At 43.9% G+C, this 23,732-nt stretch overlaps 1 protein-coding gene across 2 annotated transcripts in view; it reads left to right on the top strand.

The window, feature by feature from the left end:
• The window catches only part of LSR (lipolysis stimulated lipoprotein receptor), a 121,524-nt gene that overhangs the window by 60,909 nt on the left and 36,883 nt on the right, over positions 1-23,732 (top strand). Inside the window, exon 4 of one of the 2 annotated variants that reach the window (XM_033963576.1) lies at positions 1,242-1,298. The exons of the other annotated variant lie outside the window; for it this stretch is intronic. Within the exon in view, the coding sequence (XP_033819467.1) occupies positions 1,242-1,298 (57 nt within the window). The remainder of the gene's footprint in view (positions 1-1,241; positions 1,299-23,732) is intronic. 2 annotated transcript variants of the gene reach the window in all.

The raw sequence follows: 23,732 nt of genomic DNA on the forward strand, positions 1-23,732 counted from the left end.
CGTTCTCCGCGAGCTTGGTTTCTAACGACTTTTAGTTGTTTAGATCACCTTTTTGTATTCTTCACGGGACGCCTCAAACGTATGGCGGCGTCCAAAGTCTCCATCGCTCGATGGGTCCAGGAGGACATTCTTTACGCTTGCTTGATGGCAGGGAAGCGGTTGGTGAAAGAACTTCATGACCATTCCGCCGGAGCGATGGCTACTTCTTGGACTCAGTCCAGAGGTTTTTTCCTTGGAGGAGTTTTGTCTCGCGGCTACTTGGTCTTCCGAGAGTGCTTTCTCTCAGCATTACTGGTTGGATGTGGGGGCGCATGCGGTAGATGCGTTTAGTGCTTCGGTTGTTGCGGAGGCGGCGTTTACTTCCCACCCAGATTGCGGATTGCTTTGCTACATCCCATTGGTCTCTGGATTCATCTGCTGCTGTTGCTAAGGAAGGAAAAATTATGTTCTTACCTGTTAATTTTCTTTCCTTTAGACGCAGCAGATGAATCCAGAGCCCCACCCTTTCTGGATATTGTCTGTCGGTTTTTTCTTTTCCAACTTTCGAAGTTTGTTATTGTTGATGGTTGTATTCTGTATTATTGCCTTTTGAGATTTGTTATGGGAAAGAAGTTTTTTACATGCTATGCCTATTGATGGTTACGGATGCTTGGGCAAGGAGCTATACTGGAGATACAGGAGGAGTGCCAGCCAATAGGACCACCTGTTAATCAGTTTTTCTATATCCGCCTGCTGGTAGATGTGTGCTATCCCATTGGTCTCTGGATTCATCTGCTGCGTCTAAAGGAAAGAAAATTAACAGGTAAGAACATAATTTTTCCTTGGGTCATTCCACGTCAAGTGGACTAATTTTGAAAATTGTCCACCTCCTCCAAATTGAATAAAATTTTGTGTGGACGTTCACTAGGGTCCCAAACTAAATCATACAAAATTTTTCAGCTGGATCTGTGTATTGGTTTGAGACTTACAGGTAGTTCAGAGTTTAGAGTGCCATGCTCGCATAACACAAATCAGCCACTTTGCCAGGCGCTGTAGCTCATCTGTCAAGGGACTGAACTTTTTTGGATTAGTACAGTCCATGTTACTAAGTTCCTGTGCAAAGTTTGGAACCTAACAAGAGCTTGCCTCTCTTTTTTATGGGCCAACAAACTATGTGTAAAATGTTAACTAAACATCTTCACTTTTCTTTAAGTCTCTACTGACTTGGCTGCTTATTAACATTCTTTTTTCTTATTCTCTAGGGAGAGGGTCAGGGATCTCAGAACTTTTACCAGACTTTGAGATAGAACACATGGAAGGTAATGTCCATGCATTCTTCCATGCTAGAGGGTGGAGGGTAGATAACAGTAGTAGGAGTGCTGCAGTATTGCTGGCTTATGTTACTATAGGGTTTTAATTCAGTATTTCTTTTACTCATTTGAACACATTTTGTCCATAACTGGTCATACAGCAAATTGTTTCCCAAATTTTACTTTGGAGCTGACAATGCCAAGGTTTGCAACCTATCTCTTCTCATGATGTTAAGTCATTTTGTAATACACAGCCCACCCAGTACCTGTAATAAGACTGATCTGTATTGGGATATTTACCAGTACTGGGCTCCCATCTTATCAAATAAGTGTGTAGTGCAACCCCTATCCTATATAATGTGCTCTAAAGTTTTCAGTCTTTAGAAAATTTGTAAAAAATTTGAAGCGCTTAGAATACTCACAAATTGCTGTTACAACCCTAAGCATGTTTTTTGATTAAAATTAGTCCTGTTTGTCGCCTTCTGTACTGCATGAAGTAATTTTTTGGAACAGGAATTAAGAAAATAGTACTGGACTAAAACCTCAGACTAGTTAGCTGCTGAGACCAATACCTTTAACTATCAGCACATGTCCAGAGCTGTCCTATGGCATTCACTGAGATTGGATTGCCAGTCAAGGAGAAACTGTAATTGCACTGAGCCTAGCTTTACCTTTTTAGGATCTACCATTACATTTAAGATCATAAGGTAATCCTTTTATGTGTGATATTCACAACATTGCTCTTTTACAACCATGAAAAATATTTGAAAAGTTGTGTTAGCCAAGATATATAGAAGTCATGGAACAACACTGTCAGTAAAGAAAAATGTGCTTATAAAATGGATTTGTCTGCAATGTTTGAGGAAGAGGTAAGGACTAGCAGGTACATACCGTGCTTCCCTGGAAATAAGACCTACCCCGAAAATAAGCCCTAGCATGCATGATTTTGGGGGTAGGTCTTAATATAAGCCCTATCCCCGAAAATAAGCCCTAGTTGCCAGTAGCAGCAGTGCTCGCCCCGTGACCCTTCCATCTCTCCCACCCATCCAAATCCCGACCGCGAGACTGAAGTACAGTACTTTATAACTGCACAGTCGACAGCACAGGCCCCATCGCGTCTTGCACAGGCCCCATCGCGTCTTTCTCACGCCCGAGTATTCCTCTGCCACACTGCTGATGACATCATCATTGAATCTCATCACGGTATCTGCAGCAGTACTCACATGCTGCCTGCTGCTGACTGGGCGGGGGGGAGCAAATCCATTCAGTTGACCCTCAATAAGCGGCTCGCGTACCCCTAAGGGAATGCATACCGCATGTTGAGAAACACTGATGTAACTACAGGCATTGAACTCACCAGTGTTGAGGGAAGAAGGAGGATACTGGCTTTAAATCTGAGTAAATTGAAGAACAAACCACTAGTCTTGAGAGGATGAGCTGCTGACTTAGCTAAAGTGCAACTTAGGAGAATTCACTCATAAATAAAGTTATAGTAGTGAAGACTGAAAGACTTCCCAAGTGAGAACAAACTGTATTCTGCTGAGTCAGTCCAGAACTCATTAGCGTGGAGAGGCATAATAAAAAAAAAAGTCTTAAGTTTCTTTTTGGCCTAAGTGCTAGACACCCAAAGTAGGCAGCAGGGAAATGTCCATTATGGAAAAAAAATGTTTAAAATGTGTTTTTTTTGTCGTCGTCCCCCCCCCCCCCCCCCCGAAAATGGCCTACCTCTACGTTTAGGCGCTTATTCGCCCAGACCACCAGTATGCCTTTCTTTAAGCCCTATTCCCGAACTAAAATTTGCCCAAGACCCAAAAAAGGTATGTCTGAGGGTTTCTGGGGTTAGAGTTAGGTTTCCCACTTTCAAAACAACTTTTTAAATGTGTTTTGTTTTTCAGGAAAGCTGCAGTGGGCCATTTTTGGCACAATTTTACTGGCGGTGGCCATCTTGGATTTTTATGTCTTTTTTTTTCAGAAGCTTTTATCTCTGCCTCAAAACCCCTTGTTTTGCTCAGGGATCATCTGCAATAGATTCCCCAGGCCAATCTGCTCCTGTTTCATGCCTTTTTTGTATAGCTTTGATGGCTGAGAAGTCGCCCTGTTCCACAGGGTGCGAGAGGAAGTCCTCCAGGGGTCAGCTCCAAACGTCTATAGACATTCGGAGCAGGACTGGGAGAACTGAAAGTCCCTTTCCATGCTATTATTATCTCAGTAATCCGCAGCATCCTTAGATGATTTAGGGTCCCTGTTGGGGACTAGAGATCAGGAGTCTGTGGCTATTGATCAGGGAGACGATCCCTCGGTGTGCCATCTTCAAGACCGCAACTGTTTTTCATTTTGGACACAATCTGAGTTGAAGCTGGACCCTCAGCAGCCCTCCACCTTTCAGTATTCTGACTACTTACTTTCAGGCACATCCAGACATCACCTCATTAGTTGCTGACCAATGGGAGTCACCTGAAGGTTCCCTAAAGGTGGCAAAAGCTATGCCTAGACCAGAAGTTCCCAACCCTGTCCTGGAGGACCACCAGGCCAATCGGGTTTTCAAGCTAGCCCTAATGAATCTGCATGAGAGAGATTTGCATATAATGGAAGTGACAGGCATGCAAATCTTCTCCTTGCATATTCATTAGGACTATTCTGAAAACTCGATTGGCCTGGTGGGCCACCAGGACAGAGTTGGGAACCATTGGTCTAGACTTTATCCTATGACTTCTGACTTTCAGCAGCTGTTTTCGCAGCCAAAGGTGAATTCTGTGGTAGCTCAAGTGACTTAGGCGTACCTCCCTTCCTAGTGAGGGAGGTGTGATGCTGAAGGATGCATAGGATTGCTAGGTGGATGTGGTCCTTAAAAATATAGTTTGAAGTGCTAGATTTGGGTATCAAAGCATCAAAGGCAGCCTCCTTGGTGGCATGAGCCTGTCATACCAGATTACGGCGTAGTGTTTTGAATCTGGAGAATGTCTGCCTCACTTGATTATGGAAGGAGTGGATTACGTAGCCGATGCTCTTTGACATCAGAGTCGTGAGCAAAGTCTCAGCTTACGCCGTTTCTGCCCACCAGATGCTCTGGATTAGGCAGTGGGCGAGTGATTCAGCCTTCAAGGCTATTTTAAGCAGATTACCTTTTAAGGGGCAGATGCTTTTTGGCAAAAGCTTGGACGACCTTATGACCAGTGTAGTGGATTGCCATCTCAAATCTCTACCAGAAAGTAGAGTTTGACATTCCACAGGGGGTGGCAGATTCAATTTTCATTCCTCTTGGATATTCCGTCAGTTCTCTTCTGGTTGCTCTTCACAGAGACCCTTCCAAGGGTCCAGACAGATTTGGTAACTTCAGATGCCTGCAACTCTCTGGGTTGTGTGGCATCTCAGCCACCCAAGGAGGGAATGGAATAGATCTCGTCAAACTGATGGATCATTGACGTTATTTGAGAGGGGCAGAAGATAGTTTTCTTGCCCCTTCCAGCTCTTTCTCATCTTCCCAACCGAATGGCCAGAAAAGGAGGCCAGGGTCCAAGCAACAGTACATCTTTTGGACATTCATGCCATAGAACTAGTTCCCAAAAATGAATCTGGCTACGTCAGATGCTCCATATACTTCATAGTGCCCAAAAAAGGCACAGAAGAGGTATCAAACTGATGTACTTGAGGATGGAAAGGACCCCGGGTGGGCAGGCTTTTCTGATAGTCCTGGAGTTCTGGTACTCCGGTGGCCAGAGGACCTCCAAACTAACCAACTGCTTATGCTACCAACTTACACCTAGGCGGAAAAAGAAAGGGTGAGCTACCTAAATCCTTGTACGGATAGGTTTTTACCCAGGGGTAGTCCTCTTAGGAGGTGGATACTATGTGACAGGGACCCAGTGCTGCACAGACAGATCTCGGAATCCCACACTTATCATTGGCCCAGGACTACCCCTGAACCAGCTTTAAACCCCAGGCTGCCAGAAGGAAAGAAAGAAACAGCCCAGAGTAAAGTGGTTTAATACTGGCCCTTTAAGAAACCCCTGAGCAGAGTCCTGGGAAGAAAGAATAGTTCCCTTTGAGGATCCAGCTAAGGTAATCATGGGAGGAGTGACAAAGCCCAACAGAGCCCTTTTTCCCTAGGAAGCTGTTTCAGAAGGGGCAGGAGGTGCCAAGTTTAAGCAGTGCCAATGTGACCAGAAGTCAGCCATGAGGACTGGAAGTGAGGTGAAGGTATTGTCCTAGAGAAAAGAAGCCTGGCAGAGAACCTTGGTGGAGACTAGGAAATAGAGTGGGAGAAGCCTCCAGTTTTGTGTTGCCAGTGGAAGAAAAACATGGACTTCAGCTAAGCACCTGGAACAAGACAAAATGTTTTAGACCAGTGTGTCTCAAACTTTCTAGAGCAGGGGCACACTAAAGGTAGTGGGCCGGAAAGAAGGAGAGGCACTGGCATCAGCTGATTGCCTATAGCAGTGTTTCTCAACTATTTCAAGCTAAGTACCCCCTACGTCTAACAAATATCAACTGAGTACCCTAATCACAATTAGCTTTAAAGGTGAGACCGGGAGGCCAGAGGGGGAAGTTGGAGGACGCTAGAGAGAAGGGGGAAACATGCAGGCCTTTGTCGAATCTGGTAGTGCTGGCGTCATACCGCGTAGGGAAGTCAGCTGGCAGGCACCTCTCTTCCTCTTTGGTGTACCATGGCACACTTGGAATCTCAGGAGGCACACTAGTATGCCCACGGTACACAGTTTGAGATACACTGTTTTAAACCTAAGGTGGCTGTATTATTGTTTTTGCATCGAGACTGCATTACAAGCTGAACGTGTGTCTGTCCAATGGAACTGTGTAGGGTGAGGCTCTAAGGACAGAGTTCTACAGTTTATTTGCTACAGTGGAAAGTTTTGAAAAGGTTTTTGTTTTTGTCCTTTATGAATGCTCCGGGTCTGTGAAATGCTTATGCAAAAAAATGCTAAAATACCTGGACACTATGGATTAGTATCTGTAATGTTTGACCAGTACTACCCACCAGACTGTCTGCTAAATTTGGGCTCATTACCAGTCTAGCTAATGTAAGAGTCTAGTTAGCTGTGAAAGGAGCTAAAGAGAATGTTTGTTTATTTCCTTTGCTCTGGAAGAGGATCATCCAGATGGACTAAGACTATGCCTAATACTGGTGGATTATAAATTGGACTCTTTTTTCTGTTTGATGGGTTTTTTTCTCATGTGTTTAATTGACTATTTTGAAGGCAAGTGCACAATGAAGCCTTAATGAAATAAAATGATTTTTTCCCCCACAAGAATATGGTGTGCTGTCTGGTTTACTGAAGATAGCAGTACTCGGGCTGTAGCCTAGTAGAGTCCAGAAGCCTTAGGGGGATTGCACCGCAGTGGACCTTGGAGACACTGCAGAAGTGGTGGCAGTTATTCATTGAGCAGCTCAGCACTGGGCAAGAGCACAAAAAGCTCACTCCTGCCCAGTACACTGCTGGATTCAAAAAGGTACATGGGGGAGGAGGGAAGGAGGTAAAAAAAAAAAATTGTCAGTTGGCTGGGACAGGAGACTGGAGGGAACCTTCCTGTACCAGCCCACCAGGTCATACGGCAGGCTGCAACAAGTCTGGGAGTGGGGCGGGTGGGCGCTTACCTGAATAGAAGACAAGATCCCTGTTTTGGGGTCATTTGTTTGGCCCTAAAATCTAATCTTATATTTGAATATATACGGTAAGTATGAAAGAAAGTAGCAAACATGTTGAAACAAGTCTGTGCATGTTGTGATGTGTCTCAAGGTTACTCATGCACAGTTGCAGCTCAGTACAAGTCTAACATTCCAAGAGACAGGATGCCAGGAGAGTCCTTGTATAAATCAAGAAACTGCTAGATTTGGAGCATTGTTCTGTGATTAAATTTCTCACAAATGAAGGGAAAAAGCCAAAAGAGATCAATGAACGCATGACTGCAGTTTATGGTGAATCTGCCCCATCATCCTACAAAGTAAAAATTTGGAGCAAGCAGTTCAAGTGGTAAGTAACTGTGCTTTAGGACCAAAATGTAGACCAGTGTAGGTACGTTAAGAGTAAAATAGTGTCAAGAGCAAATGGACAGAGGCAAATTGTGTAAAACAGCAATGTAGTAAGTGTAACATACCAATATAGTGAGTATATGTGTGTGCTATTACTGTCCATGATTAATGGTTCTTTTGACCGCTAAATCTGAGCATTGCAGGTAAAACTATGTAACAGAGAGAAAGCATACGTGCAAGAAAGTAAAATGTATATTGTGCCTCAAAACTATGATTATAGTGAACTTAGAGAAAAATGTAAAATAAATAGAAAATGTTTGAAACATAAAAGTAAAGAAATGAAGATGATAACCATTTTTGGAAATAGCAGAAAAGGGAAATTTATAAGAATATCAATATAAAAATAACTGCTGCTATGTAAGCTGTAAAGGAATATATCGAAACTTAATGATATTATTTATCTCAGTGAACAATGCAAAGTGATGCACCTGGGCAGGAAAAATAAGGAACATGAATATAAAATGTTAGGTGTGACACTGGGCAAGAGCGAACAAGAAAGGGACCTGGGAGTACTGACAGACAGGACCCTGAAGCCGTTGGCTCAATGCGCAGCGGCGGCAAAGAAAGCAAACAGAATGTTGGGCATGATAAAGAAGGGAATCACAAGTAGATTGGCGGACGTCATAATGCCGCTTTACAGAGCAATGGTCAGACCACACTTGGAGTACTGTATCCGACACTGGTCCTGCCTAAAGAAGGATATAACCCTGCTGGAGAGGGTGCAGAGGCAAGCCATGAAGCTAGTAAAGGGTATGGAGAATTTGAGCTACAAAGAATGCCTCGGAAAACTGGGCTTATTCACCCTGGGGAAAAGAAGACTGCGAGGGGATATGATTGAGACTTTTAAAATAATAAAAGGATTCGACAAAATAGAGCAAGAAACACCGTTATTCACGTTGCCAAATGTGACTTGGACAAGAGGTCATGGACTGAAATTGAGGGGCAACAGGCCCGGGACAAATGTCAGGAAGTTCTGTTTCACACAATGAGTGGTGGACGCTTGGAATGCTCTCCCGGAGGAGGTTGTGACAGAGACCACCATTATGGGATTCAAGGGCAAGTTGGATGCACACCTTCTTGCAAATCACATTGAGGGATACGGGTAAACAGGGACTTCATCAGGGAACACCTAGCTTAGCCTCCGCGTGTGCAGGTCGCCGGACTAGATGGACCTAAGGTCTGATTCGGTGAAGGCATTTCTTATGTTCTAACAAAAACATCTCATTAGAAGACTGGGCACCTGTAGTGTTATGTCTTTTTGTGGAGAGTTTGTTTCTTTTCTCCTCAACTGTCTTCAGTATTGGGTACAGTTAGGCAAGTCCTTGCCCTGCCCAGGCAGCTGGATTCGCAGTCTGGTAAAAGCAGTAAATCAGCTCCTAAATTCTTCCTTGTACTGAACTTAGTACAGAATGACAGTTCATAGAGATGTACATCATCTTGCAAAACACTCAAAATCCGCGTTACTCGCAAACTGAGGTTTGACTGTATTGTGTGTGTATGTATATATATATATATATATATATATATATATATATATATATATACATTCTTTTTGTGCTTCAGTGGAAAATTGTTCTTATGTGATGTGGACTTGATGCTACTAAATTGTGATCTTCCTATAGAATTTTTATATATTATGGAGTCTAAGATATTTAAATTTAAGGGACACCACCCCCACATTATTTAGAAACATTTGATGAAAATTTAAAATTGTGATTTCAAACACTTTACCATATAAAATGAGCTACAATAAATTAAACTTAGTTCCTCTTTGCCTTAAAGTTTGCTGTTTTGGAACAATGCTTGGTGAGACCACATGTCAAGCTACCAAAAAAAAATAAACATATGCAGGACCTCTGCATTCTGGTCATTCCCATACCATTGCAGGGGTAGCCCCTGTATGGGGGGCAGGTTTATGGGTTGGGTCTTTTCTGTCCACTTTAATTAAGAAAAGAATGCCATAAAATGGACAGAAAAGACCCAACCCATAAACCTGCCCCCCATACAGGGGCTACCCCTGCAATGGTATGGGAATGACCAGAATGCAGAGGTCCTGCATATGTTTATTTTTTTTGGTAACTTGATGTGTGGTCTCGCCAAGCATTGTTCCAAAACAGCAAACTTTAAGGTAAAGAAGAACTAAGTTTAATTTATTGTAGCTCTCATGGTGGCCAATCCAGGTCACTAGTACTTGGCCAAAACCCAAGGAGTAGCAATATTCCATTCTACCGATCCAGGGCAAGCAGTGGCTTCCCCCATGTCTTTCTCAATAACAGACTATGTCCAACTTGTCCAAACCTTTCTTAAAACCAGCTCTGCTATCCACTCTTTTCACAACCTCTGGCAATGCGTTCCAGAGCTTAACTGTTCTCTGAGTGAATAAAAATTTCCTCCTGTTGGTTTTAAAAGTATTTCCCTGTAACTTCGAGTGTCCCCTAGTCTTTGTAATTGTAGTTTGTGGTCCACCCAGTTTGACCAACAAGATACTCATAGGATGATGCGATTCTACATATATGCATACTTGATTTCTCCTTGCCATTTTCAGGGCACAGACTGTAGAATTCTGCCTGGCACTGACCTTGTTTTCCCAGTTAGTGAAGCAGTCCTCAAAGCTCCACTCCAGTCCAGCTGTGATCAGGGCACAGATTATAGAAGTCTGCCTGGAACTAGTCTTGCTTCCCAATTGCTAGAGTTGCCATCTAATCACCGCTAAGTTTCCATTAGTGCTGCCCGATTCACGATTCGAATCGATTCACCAATTCACTTTGGGTGAATCGATTCGAATCAATTTAAAACAAAAAAAATCGGCCTCCTGATTCGGTGACTGACACTCTCTCCCTCGTTCCCTAAAGCAGGAGCGGCAGCGCTGCCTCTTGCTGGCTGGCCGCTGCCATCCTGCTTTAGAGGGTGAGGAGGGAGGTTCAGTTGGGAAGTGCTGGTGTCCAGCTTCCCCCCTGGCCTCCAGTACATCCATTTACCTAATTTCAGCAGCGGAACAGCCTGCAGAGAGGATCGCTGGTGCTAGTGATCTTTGTAAGCTGCCATAGGCCTTCAGAGCTGTTTCATCTGCAGCGATCCTGCCTCTGACGTCAGAGGAGGGACGGGACTGTGGCAGAGGGAAGACAGCTCGGAAGGCCTATGGCAGCTTGCAAAGATCGCTAGCACCGGCGATCCTCTCTGCAGGTTGCGCCGCTGCTGAAATTAGGTAAATGGAGGCATGGGAAGTCAGGGGGAACATGCAGGCCTTCCGGAGGGGGTGGTGGTGCAGGCCTTCCGGAGGGGGTGGTGGTGCAGGCCTTCCGGAGGGGGGGGGTGGTGCAGGCCTTCCGGAGGGGGGGGGTGGTGCAGGCCTTCCGGAGGGGGGGTGGTGCAGGCCTTCCGGAGGGAGGGGGGGTGGTGCAGGCCTTCCAGAGGGGGTGGTGGTGCAGGCCTTCCAGAGGGGGGGGTGGTGCAGGCCTTCCGGAGGGGGTGGTGGTGCAGGCCTTTAGAGGGGACAGGCAGGCCTTCGGGGGGTGGTGCAGGCCTTCCTGGGGGTGGTGCAGGCCTTCAGGGGGGACAGACCTTCAGGGGAGGGAGGCCCTGGTGTAGAAGTACATGGAGGGAGGGAAGCGGGTTCAAAGAGACGTGCATATTCCGGACTTTGGGGGGAAGAAATAATGGGTCTAAAAACAGAGGAGAGGGAGATAGATGGTGGACAATGGGATTTAGGGAGGGAAGGAACAGAAAGGGAGAGAATTTGGACACAAGGGATGGTATGGAGTGACGGATAGAGATACTAGATAGGAGAGTAGTTGGGGAAAAGAAAGGGAGATGTGGTGGGGAAGGAGGGAGAGATGCTAGATGAAAGGGTAGTTGAGAAAAGGTGGATCTGTGGATGGAGACGAAAAAAAGGAACGATGCCAGACCTCCAGGGGAGGGAAGAGAAACAGAAGGGGAGGACAGAGATGGCAGATGGATGGTTAGCACAGAGAAAGAAGAAAGGAGACCCTGGCAAGCAAGTTATCAGAAGACAGAGCCTGGGACCAACAAGATTTGAATAATGACCAGACAACAAAAGGTAGAAAAAATAATTTTATTTTCTGTTTTGTGATTACAATATGTCAGATTTGAAACGTGTATCCTGCCAGTGCTGGTGTTAGACTGCAAACGTGAGCTAGGATTTAACAGAGAGAGGAAAAGTCCTTTTTTGTTTGTTTGTTTGTTTATAGCACAGTGCCAGTGTGGTTAGGAGAAGGCAAAGGGGATGAAGAGGCTATAAAAGGGGTGAAGAGGCCGGTTCTCGTAGTCCATTTAGAATTAAGTCCAGAACTCTCCTCATATGTCTTGTGGCACAAACCCCATACCATTTTTGTGCCTTTTCTCTGAGCCTCCAAATCTTTCTAAATCCTTAGCAAGATATGGCCTCCAAAACTGAACACAGTATTCAAGTAGGACCTCACCAATAGCTTATACAGAGTCATCAACACTACCTTTCTTCTGCTGGTTATATTCCTATTTATGCAGCTAAGCTGGTGAAGAGGTAATAAACCCACCGGAATGTTTGAAAAAAACACCCACTTGGGCAGGAAAATCGAATTGAAAAATCGATTCAATAGGCTGAATCGAATCGAATTGAATTTTTTTTTCCTGAATCGGGCAGCAATAGTTTCCATGTAAAATTAATTTATGTTTATCCCATATCTTTTAAAATTGTTACTGTTCTTATCTCCTCCACTTGTGGGAAGGCATTTTAGTTATCTACCACCCTCTCTTTGAAAAAGTTCTTCCTGATGGTTTTCCTGAGATGGGCCCCCCTGCAACCTAAATTCATGCCCTCTAGTTCTAGTGCCTTCCTGTCTGTTTATATATTAATACCTTTCAAATATTTGAATGTCTGTATTATACCACCCCTGTGTCTCTGTTCCTCCAGGGTATACATCTTCATAAAAACATAAGAATTGCCGCTGCTGGGTCAGACCAGTGGTCCATCGTGCCCAGCAGTCCGCTCCCGCCATGGCCTTTAGGTCAAAGACCAGTGACCTAACTGAGTCTAGCTTTACCTGTGTATGTTCTGTTTCAGCAGGAGATTGTCTGTCTTTGTCTTGAATCCCTGGAGGGTGTTTTCCCCTATAACAGCCTCCGGAAGAGCGTTCCAGATTTCTACCACACTCTGGGTGAAGAAGAACTTCCTTATGTTTGTACGGAATCTATCCCCTTTTAACTTTAGAGAGTGCCCTCTCGTTCTCTCTACCTTGGAGAGGGGTGAACAACCTGTTTTTATCTACTAAGTCTGTTCCCTTCATTATCTTGAATGTTTCGATCATGTCCCCTCTCAGTCTCCTCTTTTAAAGGGAGAAGAGGCTCAGGTTCTGAAGGGGCATATATTCTTTGTAAGTTTTTCTGTTCTTGCTTATGTAAAAGGAACTGCTGAAACAGTTAACATTTTGCCAAGGAAAAAAACCACAAGGCCTTTTCTTTTTGTGTTCTGAGCTCTGTGTCTCCATTGTGTTCTGTAGTTCTTGTTTTGATAAGAAACATTTGTTACAAGAAACATTGCTAGACCTTAGACAGGACAGTATTATATGCCATAATGGAAACTTCCCACTATTTCCCCCTCCCCTTATGTTTGCTACCCTTTTCTTGTTGCTTTTATGTATCCTATTACCTTATATGGTCTTTCCTACAGTCATATGCTAAAAAAACTGACCCATGTGAAATGCTATTAAGGTGTATACAGTACTCTGAATGAAAAAGAAGAGAGAGAGAATATCTTTTTGCCTATTTGCATGTGTGTTTGTGTGTGTGTGTGTGTGTGTTTTTCTTTCTAAAGAGGTATCCCCGGTTGCATCTGTAGTCAGGACAGCAGAACGAGGCTAATGCAAATTGGGACCTGGTCGTTTCAGCTTCTCTAATCTCTCACTGTACGGCAACTCCTCCAACCCCTTAACCATTTTAGTTTCTCTTCTCTGAACCCTTTCGAGTAGTACTATGTCCTTCTTCATGTACGGTTACCAGGGCTGGAAGCAGTATTCCAAGTGGGGGCATACCATGGCCTGGTACAGCTGCATGATAGCCTTTTCAGATCTGTTTGTGATTCCCCTTCTTAATCATTCTTAGCATTCTGTTTGCTCTTTTTGCCGTCGCACATTGCGCAGACAGCTTCATTGACTTGTCTACCAGTACTCCCAAGTCTCTTTCCTAGGGGGTCTCTCAGAGTGCCACACCAGAAAGCCCCTATTCGTGTATAAGATTTTTGTTACCGACATGCATCACTGTATACTTATCCATGTTAAACATCATTTGCCATGTCGTGGCCCATTTCTCAAGCGTGTTTATCATGTTGCAGGTCTTCGCAATCCTTCTGTGTCTTCACTACTATGAATAACTTTGTATCGTCTGCAAATTTAATCACCTCGCTCATCGTAACAATTTCCAGGTCATTTATAAATATGTTGAAGAGCACGGGTCCAAGCACCGAACCCTGCGGCACTCCACTCGTGACGCTTTTCCAGTCCGAGTATTGTCCATTTACCCCCACTCTGTTTCCTATTCGCAAACCAGTTTTTAATCCACATGAGTATTTCACTCTCGATTCCATGGCTCGCAATTTTTTGAAGTAGTCATTCATGCGAGACCTTGTCGAACACCTTCTGAAAATCCAGATATACAATGTTGACTGGGTCACCCTTGTCTGTCTGCCTGTTTACTCCCTCGAAGAAGTGCAGTAAGTTCGTCAAGCAAGATCTTCCTTTGCCGAAGCCGTGCTTGCTGGTCCTCATCAGATTGTGTCCGTTGAGGTGATCAATGATGCGTTCCTTTATCAGCGCCTCTATCATCTTTTCCGGTACCGAGGTCAGACTCACCGGTCTATAGTTTCCCGGGTCTCCCCTTGAACGTTTTTTGAAGATCGGTGTAACATTCGCCTCTTTCCAGTCTTCTGGAATCCTTCCTGATTTGATCGACAGATTGGCTATTAGTTGGAGCAGATCAGCTATAACCCCTTTCAGTTCCTTGATTACCCTTGGATGGATGCCGTCCAGTCCCGGGGATTTATTGCTTTTAAGCCTATCAATCAGCCTGCATACCTCTTTTAGACTGACCATCAACCCTGTCAGGTTCCCATCTTCGTTTCCTGCGTATAGTCTGTTGGTTTCCAGTATGTTGTGTATATCCTCTTCGGTAAATACAGATGCAAAAAATGTGTTCAGTTTGTCGGCAATGGCTTTATCCTCCTTTAGTACTCCCTTTATTCCATGGTCATCCAACGGCCTTACCGCTTCCTTCGCAGGTTGTTTCCCCTTAATATATCAAAAGAACGGCTTGAAGTTTTTTTGCCTCTTTGGCTGTTTTCCCCGTAGTCTCTTTTGGCCCATCTTACCGCCTTATGGCACCTGCTTTGATGTTTGCGTTTTTTCGAGTTTTCATCCATTTTTGACCTTTTCGACCTTTTCCATTCCTTAAACGAAGTCTTCTTGTCTCTGATCGCTTCCTTTACTGCTACAGTGAGCCACGCTGGTTCCTTGTTCTTTTTCCTCTTGGATCCCTTGTTGATACGTGGTATATATAGATTTTGCGCCTTGGTGACTGTGTCCTTAAAAAAGGACCGTGCTTGCTCTAGCGTTTTTACAGTGCTTATCCTCTTCTTAATCTTCTTCCCCACCATGAGTCTCATCCCTTTGGAATTCCCTTTTCGGTAGTTCAGTACTGTGGTCGTCGTTCTGGATCGATATTTTGCCTGTGTCCAGGTTGAAGCGCATCATATTGTGATCACTGCTTCCCAGTGCCCTTTCTACTTCTACAACTTGCGCCGGTTCTTGTAGCCCATTTAGAATTAAGTCCAGAACTCTCCTCATATGTCTTGTGGCACAAACCTCATACCATTTTTTTGCTTTTCTCTTTTTAAATCCTTAGCAAGATATGGCTTCCAAATCTAAACACAGTATTCAAGTAGGACCTCACCAATAGCTTATACAGAGTCATCAACACCACCTTTCTTCTGCTGGTTATATTCCTCTTTATGCAGCTAAGCTGGTGAAGAGGTAACGTAGAAGTAAGAATAGGCTCCTACAGAGATAAAAAATTCTTGATTCAAGTTCCAGGCCAGGTTGCCATTGCTATGTTGCTTCAAATTAGGGGGTGAAGAATTTTTGTGCATGGAAGAGGAGCTGGTCTTGGTGTGATCATATGTGGTGATCTTAAGCTGGCCATACGGGTAGAAAAGGCAACAGCAAAATCTAGAAGGATGCTTGATCATACAGGGAGAGGTATGACCTGTAGGAAAAAGGAGGTATTGATGCCCCTGTATAAGACTCTGGTGAGACCTCATTTAAAATACTGTGTACAATTCTGGAGACTGCAGCTTCAGAAAGATATAAACAGAACGGAGTTGGTTCAGAGGAAGGCTACTAAAATGATCAGTGGTCTTTGTCATAAAGATATGAGGACAGACTTAAAGATCTCTATTTATTATAACCCACTTTAAACTTAGGCAGTTTACAAAAAGAAACAGGGGCATGAGGATAGCACCACAATATGCAAACCTCTTCATGGCAGAACTGGAAGAGATATTTCTAAATACTTTTCAGACAAAACCCCTGAAATACCACCAGTATATTGTTGATATTTTTATGATTTGGACTGAGGGAGAAGAGACTGTCAAACAATTCTACAATACATACCATCCTACAATCAAATTCAAAATTGACCATTCCCCAGAAAAAGTCAACAATGATTACATAAAAACATCTCTATACAAGAAACCTACGAACAGTTGCAGCTACTTCCACAATTCCAGCTTTCACCCCAGGAAAATTATCAGGTAAAAACCCTACCACTTAGCAGAAGCCAAGAAAAAAGAAGTAGAGCGTGAATTAGAAGATATGCTGAAATTAGGGGTGATTGAAGGATCACAGAGAAAGACCGTTAAAGAGGAATTAACCTTTTTTTGAACTTGATAGAAGAAGGGACCGTGTCCCAGAGGTTGAGAATTGTCCCTGGATAGTTTGTATTTCTCGAGTTACCCTCACTTTAATGGTATGGGAGGGGCAGGAGCTAGGAGTCGAACTCGCAGCAGCCAATCAACTAGCGGCCTCAAACGGAGCAGGAGAGCCAGAAGATTGCCCCTGCTCTGTGCACATTGCACCTGCTGGCTACGTGGGACCTGAAAGGAACGCGGGTGAGGTGGAATCAGCCATCAGCCTCAAACGGAGCAGGAGGACAGGAAGATTGCTTCTGCTCCATGCACTGGCTGGCTGCGTGGAACCCGAAAGGTACATGGGGGAGATGGGAGGGAAGTGTGGATGTCCAATTTCGACAGGCACAGGAGGCAGAAGGGATTTCTCCTATCCTGCCCACCGCAAGGCCGCCAAGGAGTTGGAGGGGGGAGGATTGGATTTGGCTGAGAGGGGTAGGCGATGGCCCGAATATAAGCAAAGACCCCCCATTTTTGGGACATTTTTGGGCATCTGCTTATATTTGGGCTATTTTTGGGTCACCTGCTTATATTCGAGTATATACGATAATATTAAATGTGAAATGTTAGTAGTTTTATTATATTTTGTTTAGGGCCTGTTTTGCAAAGCCGCGCTAGCGTTTGCCACGCAGCAATAGCCCCGAAGCCCTTTATATCTCTGTGGGCTTTGGGACCATTACCGTGCGGCAGCTGCTAGCGTGGCTTTGTAGAAGAGGAGGGTTGGTCTTTTGTATTCTGTTTTTTTTGTTGGCTATCTTTACTATGTGTGGTATTGTTAATTGTTGGATATGCAAGATATAAATTGCATTAGTCCACATTAAATTTCATCTGCCATTTGGATGTCCAGTTTCCAATTTCCTAAGGTCAGCCTGCAATTTTTCACAATCTGCTTGCATTTTAACAACTTTGACCAGTTTAGTGCCATCTGCAAATTTAATCACCTCACTTGTCGTTCCTGTTCATTTATAAATAAGTTAAATAGCACTGATCCCAGTAAAAATCCTTGTAGCATTCCACTATTTATCATCCTCCATTGAGAAAAATAGACCTTTAATCCTACCCTGTGTTTTTTCTTTCTGATAACCAATTCCTAATCCACAACTGACCATTGACTCCTATCCCATGATTTTTTAATTTTCTCAGGAGCTTCTCATGAGGAACTTTGTCAAAAATCTTTTGAGTATCTAGATCAGTGGCCTTTGCTAATTTTTAAGCAAGGGCCATTTTGGGTCCAAAAGGGCTGAAGGAGAGCTGACAAATATCTTTCTACTTGGGGCCATGATGCCAATAGCGTTTCTTGACAATCATTCCTGCCAGAACACCTGGCCTTGGTCACACAATGAACCCTGTGCAAATATAGGACCACAAACTAAAAGTCCTAATAGACACAACTGAAACCTATAATGCCAGACTTTGCAAGCAGTACACCAAGGAAATGGAGAGAAATACATTTCTTCCTGAACAGTGCAAAATGTAGACAGAAGATGTAAATTCTCAAAACTGATATATGTCAATCACTGAATTGAAAATGAAATCATTTCCCCTATCTTTGTTATCTGATCATTTTATTTTTCTAATCATCTTTTCTCAGGCTCTGGCTGCACTTATGGCTCTTAACTGTTTCCAAAACCACCTTATCCATTTGCTGTTTTTCTCTCCTTCACTTTCTGCTCTACATCCATGTTTGTCATTAACTTTTAACATTCAGCTTTCTTCCATTTTTCTGCTTGCTTCTCAATCTATCCACTTTTCCATGTCTTCCTCTCTTCTCCATCCATGTGCACCATCTCCTCCCTCTTTCTGCTCTTCCCCATGAAACTCCGGCACATTTTGTTTCCAGCGCTGCAGTCCTGTACTCTTCGGGCCCCGAAGAGCTTCCTTTTGAGGGACAGGAAGCTGTAGCAGAGGGAAAGCTTCTGAGGCTGCTGAAGGCAGTGTGTTTTACTTTATTCTTGCTACCCATGGTCCGAAGAGTGCAGGACTGCAGCACTGGAAACAAAAAGTACCAGATCCTGATTTGGTGTGGGGAAGGAGGATGACATTCTTCAGAGGCTCTGCGAGCAGGCCTTTCATTGAAGACCACTAATCTAGATAGTATCTTAGCAGATTTTACTCCTAAGAGGGTAAAATGGTGTGCGCTGATTATTCCGACTCTACAGCAATCCAGGTTTAGCAGGTAGAGCATTTGTCCTGATGTTTAGCTGGGTTCTACAGGCACTTTATGCTCCTACCCTGGTCTCGCGAACAAGCAAGTTTTCTAGGCAGCACCTTTTAAAGTTGAAGTTTAGAGGAACTATTTTGTCCCAGGTGACCTTCTAGCATGCATCTTGGGGTTTCTACTCGTGTACCTTCTAAAGGGGCTACCTGTGAGGTCAGTCTCCTGTGGCTGTGGGGATGATGTGATGGTTATTGTATAGCTCTTTACAGCTGAGATTTCAGAATCAATTTCCACTGGGGTTTGTAGTGTTTTTTGGCACAGGCCATTAGCACTCCAGGACCCAAGGTAGCCTCATGGTGGTTATAGCGGAGGTGGTATGTCAGCTTTCTGTCAGCTGCTTGACCTACAGAAGCCTTAAGTATGTCCAGGGGCTAAGCCCTGTTTAGTTCCTAAAGTTATCATATGCTATTTGGACAAGGCTCTTTCTGGTGGGTGATGAGCTGCATGAGGTTCTTCCTGTCTTTTAGATACGGGAATCATACTTTGGACCTGGAAAATTAGCCATATGAGGTCTGTTCCAACTAGTCCAGTATACTGTTTACACAGTGACTACTTCAGGCCACAACTACCTTGTACAAACCCATATAGTAACCTCATTCCCTGCTACAGATTCCCTTTTCTATCTTGTCTGTTCTGCAGGGCTGACTCAGTTTCCCTCCTTTTTATTCTGCTAGGGGAGGTAGACGAGTACACACTAGGCAGTGGCCTGAGGGCCTGAGGGTGGCTCACAGTACACTTTCTGGTGGCTCTGAGAAGGCTCAACACCCAGAGACAAAAGTGTTCCATTTTGGCAAGGGAGTATATCAGACCCCCTTACCCTCTGGTCTTTTGCTGCTAGTTCAAGCTTAATCTTTATGCCTCCTTGCAGGTAGTGCTCTCCTTATGGGTTCCACAGGGTCTGTTTTCTTTGTTATAGAGCAGCATTCTGTACTCTGTATGAGGGTAGTCTTCGATTTTACTCCAGGATAGCAGCATGCTTCTTTACGGCATGATACACCAAAATGGTATGAGGCATGGTAGCAGTATCCAGCTCGCCTACATTTTGGTGACGCCTTATGATGCATAGGGAGGGCAGCTTATTAGTCTGCATATAGCACGGACCTTTCAATGAGAGCAGTTATCTCCTTTATTCTTTCTGCAGTTTCCTGGCTGAGTTTTTCCGGTAGCAGGGTGACAGCATTTTTCTCGTGGGTAGTCTGTCACTTTTTTTTAATGCTATTCATAGCTAGGGAGATTTCATGCCATTAGACTATTCAACAGCAGTTATTAGGAGGTTCTGTCAGTCTTCTCTTTTCCTACTCCGGGTTCCAGTCTCTAGTTCTGGGTGATGACACACTAGTTGCAACTTCGGGAGGCATGCTGAGGGTACTTGACTTTCCTCACTTCAGCTTCCTATTACTCTGTACAGGGACATCTCAACTTGCATATGCAGTTTTAGTTCCTAAGATTGTACAAATCTGGTGTCTTTGGCTTCTTGTTGACATTATATTTTTTAACTAAAAGAGTAGTGTCTGCTTTTGTGGGTGGTTCAGCCTTATCATGTGCAGAGTATTGGCCTAACGTTAGGTTGTACACTGCAGTTTACCATTCACTCAGCAGAATCGGTCTCTTCGGTGTTCTGATTCTGTTTACATAGGTCTTTCTCTACTGCTCCACGCACAATATTTCCTGCCTGGGACATGGTCCAGTGTTGCTATCTAGAGGAGTTTCCTATGCCTTTTTAGGAACTGATTTGTTTGTGTTTTTGGTTTCACTACAAGGTAGTTTACTCTTCAGATCCCTGGTATCATTTGGCCTCTATAACCTATTGAGTGTCTGGATCAACGCAGATTGAGTGTCTGTCCATAGTACATACAGCGGCCGTGAATTGTCTGTATAGAGGGCCACAGATGTAACTGAGCAGTCAAGTCTACAGGAGTGGCCTTGGTGGCAACCTATTCAGTTCAGTAGAAGCTGATAAAGAAAAGGCTGAATTGCTTAACAAATATTTCTGTTCTGTGTTCACAGCTGAAGCGCCAGGAGCGGGACCGCACAAGACAAACGTGAATAGGGATGGAGGAGCAATAGACCCTGATCGATTTTCAGAGGGTTGTGTTCATGAGGAGCTAGCTAAAATAAAGGTAGACAAAGAGACGGGACTGGATGGTGTGCATCCGAGGGTACTGAAGGAACTTAGGGAAGTTCTGGCAGCTCCGCTGACTGACCTTTTCAATGAGTCTCTGTCAGGAGTAATACCGGAGGACTGGAGAGGATGGATGTGGTCCCTCTCCACAAAAGTGGAAATAAGGAAGAAGTATGGAATTCTGTGGTAAGTAAATTAATGGAAACGCTTTTAAAACAGAGAATGGTCAAGTTTTTGGAACCCTCTGGATTACAGGACCAGAGGCAACATGGATTCACTACAGGTAGGTCAATTACTTTGACTGGATGACCAGAGAATTGGATAGAGGATGGTGCGCTAGATGTGGTGTATTTAGATTTTAGCAAAGCACTTTGACAGTGTTCTACATAGACATCTAATAAATAAACTGAGTACCCTTGGGATGGGTCAGGAACTGGTTCAGTGGAAGGCGAAAGAGGGTAGTGATCAATGGAGATCGCTTTGAGGAAAGGGATGTTACCAGTGGGGTGTGTCAAGGTTCTGGTCTTGGGCCTGTTCTTTTTAACATTTTTATAAATAATATTGCTGAAGGGCTGTCAGGTAAGATTTGCATCTTTGCGGTTGATACCAAAATCTTCAATAGAGTAAACACCCAGGATGGTGTGAATAACATGAAGAAAGACCTGGCGAAGCTTGAAGAATGGTCTGAAATTTGGCAGTTAAAATTTAATGCTAAGAAATGCAAGGTCATGCATTTGGGCTGCAAAAACCAGAAGGAATGGTACAGTTTAGGGGGTGAAGAACTTATGTGCACGAAAGCAGAGCAGGACTTGGGTGTGATGATCTTAAGGTGGCCAAACAGGTTGAAAAGGTGACGGCGAAAGCTAGAAGGATGCTAGAGTGTATAGGGAAGGATATGGCCAGTAGAAAAAAGGAGATATTGATGTCCCTGTATAAGACTCTGTTGAATCCTCATTTAGAAAATTGTGTACACTTCTGGAGGCCGCACCTTCATAAAGTTATAAAAAGGATGGAGTCAGTCCAGAGGAAGACTACTAAAATTGTGCATGGTCTTTGTATGGGGACAGACTTAAAGATCTCAGTATGTATACTTTGGAGGAAAGGTGGGAGAGGGGAGATATGATAGAGACTTTTAAATAAATTACTGCAGCAAAAAATGTTGCAAAAATGTTATAAGCCAAGTGGTGGAACTATCCTTTGAAAAACCATTTAAGTAAAGTGGAGAAAAAAGCCTCAACTAATTTTATATGCAGACGGCAACCCAATGAGTTTTCTTACTCTATTCTTTTTCCTGTTCCCTGTGCACAGTGGTGAAATATTTTCCTATTTTGAAAGATTTAATTTAAGAAGTAGTGGAGTTTTTTTTTTTGCCTATGATACAGAGTAAGAATGGCTAAAAAACTTATTGGGTTGCCGTCTGCATATAAATTAGTTGAGGCTTTTTTCTCCACTTTACTTAAATGTTTTTTCAAAGGATAGTTCCACCACTTGGCTTATAACATTTTTGCAACATGTTTTGCTGCAGTAATTTATTTAAAATTGTTATTGTTAGTATTGTTTTTAGATAGACATGTAAATACCTATGTGATGTAAATTCGCATGAATCAAGTCTCTTTCAATGAGAGGGCATGGATGAAGTTAAGAGGTGATAGGCTCCGGAGTAATCTAAGGAAATACTTTTTTACAAAAAGGGTGGTAATGTGTGGAACAGTCTCCCAGAAAAGGTGGTGGAGACAGACTGTCTGATTTCAAGAAAGCCTGGGATAGGCACGTGGGATCTCTTAGAGGAGTGGTTCTCAACCTGTGGGTCGCGACACCTTTGGGGGTCGAACAACCCTTTCACAGGGGTCACCTAAGACCATCATAAAACACATATTTCGATGGTCTTAGGCAGTGTTCTTTAACCGCCTGTCCGTCCATCTGGCGCCAGCACGTTCATTGGGCCCAAGACAGCGTTCTTCAGCTGCTGGTACACGGCGCGATCAACGTGGCATCTTCAGGCCGGTTCCCTGAGTGCTGCAGTGCACAAAGCCGTGGGAAAAGGCTCCTACGCGCGGCCTGCGCCTAAACTAGAAGTCTTCCCTCTGACGTCGGAACATCAGAGAGAAGGCTTCCAGATGAGGTGGGGGATGCATGCGAGGAGCTGCTGCCCACAGCTTTGTACAATGCATCACTCAGGGAGCCGGCCCAGAGATGCTGTGTTGATTGCACAGTGGACCGGCCGGAAGATAACACCGGGAGAAAGGCCAGAAGGCAAGGCACATGGAGGGAGAGAGACAACAATGGTAGGGGAAATGCTTTTATTTTTTTTAATTTAGTGATTGATTTTGTCTGGTTCTTTTATTTAGTGATTGATTTGTCTGTTCAGAATTTAATGCTAAGATATGCAAAGTCATGCATTTGGACTGCAAAACACCGAGTGAACGGTACAGTTTAGGGGGTGAAGTACTTATGTGCACGACAGAAGAGCGGGACTTGGATGTGATTCTATGTGATGATCTTAAGGTGGCCAAACAGGTTGAAAAGGTGATGGCAAGAGCTAGAAGGATGCTAGGTTGCATAGGGAGAGGTATTGCTAGTAGGAAAAAAGGAGGTATTGATGCCCCTGTATAAGACTTTGGTGAGACCTCATTTAGAATATTGTGTACAATTCTGGAGGCCACACCTTCAAAAAGATATAAAAAGGATGGAGTCTTTCCAGAGGAAGACTACTAAAATGGTATATGGTCTTCATCATAAGGCATATGGGGACACACTTAAAGATCTCAATCTGTATACTTTGGAGGAAAGGCGGGAGAGGGGAGATATGATAGAGACATTTAAATACCTACGTAATGTAAATGTTCATGAGTCGAGTCTCTTATTTGAGAGGAAACTGCAATGAGAGGGCATAGGATGAAGTTAAGAGGTGATAGGCTCCAGAGTAATCTAAGGAAATACTTTTTTACAGAAAGGGTGGTAGATGCATGGAACAGTCTCCCAGAAGAGGTGGTGGAGACAGAGACTGTTTCTGAATTCAAAAGGGCCTGGGATAGGCATGTGGGATCTCTCAGAGAGAGAAAGAGATAATGGTTACTGCGGGTGGGCAGACTAGATGGGCTATTTGG

Source organism: Geotrypetes seraphini, chromosome 11 (assembly GCF_902459505.1).
Source record: "Geotrypetes seraphini chromosome 11, aGeoSer1.1, whole genome shotgun sequence".
In the NCBI taxonomy this organism is placed as follows: domain Eukaryota; kingdom Metazoa; phylum Chordata; class Amphibia; order Gymnophiona; family Dermophiidae; genus Geotrypetes; species Geotrypetes seraphini.